This window comes from Trypanosoma equiperdum (genome assembly GCF_001457755.1).
Source record: "Trypanosoma equiperdum strain OVI genome assembly, contig: ctg_94, whole genome shotgun sequence".
In the NCBI taxonomy this organism is placed as follows: domain Eukaryota; phylum Euglenozoa; class Kinetoplastea; order Trypanosomatida; family Trypanosomatidae; genus Trypanosoma; species Trypanosoma equiperdum.
This window is the reverse complement of record NW_027124920.1, coordinates 1,892-2,227: the sequence shown is the minus strand read 5'-3', so window position 1 is coordinate 2,227 and position 336 is coordinate 1,892. Positions and strand designations below refer to the sequence as shown.

At 50.6% G+C, this 336-nt stretch overlaps 1 pseudogene across 1 annotated transcript in view; it reads left to right on the top strand.

Annotated features, from left to right (window-relative positions):
* The window catches only part of TEOVI_000462400:pseudogene, a 650-nt pseudogene extending 558 nt beyond the window's left edge, over window positions 1-92 (top strand). Inside the window, exon 2 of the mRNA in view lies at window positions 1-92. This exon is cut by the window's left edge and continues 4 nt beyond it. Coding sequence covers window positions 1-92 — 92 coding nt within the window.
* Window positions 93-336: the final 244 nt, after the last annotated feature.

Genomic DNA, 336 nt, shown 5'->3' with positions numbered 1-336 from the left:
GTTCCCGTATCACCTCTCTGCCTCCCGTATGCATTTTCACAAAGCCTCTATGCTATTGTGATATCAGCGTGTTCGGTGGCGCATGCCTCTGACCTGACATTTTCCCCCGCTTTCCCCTCAATTTCCGCTCCTGCACGGTTCCACGCCCTTACTCCCTTTGGTCACCTCTATTGGATTCCCCATAATTTTTCTCCGCTTTTAAGATGTCTTCATGGCCTTCCGCAGCTTGGACTCAATGTGGTGCTGACGTTACGGATGCTATTTGATTCCCTTCCCAACCCCTCAATTGTCATGATGGGGGCAATGGAAAAAAAAGCCATTCCGTGCGGCACCACA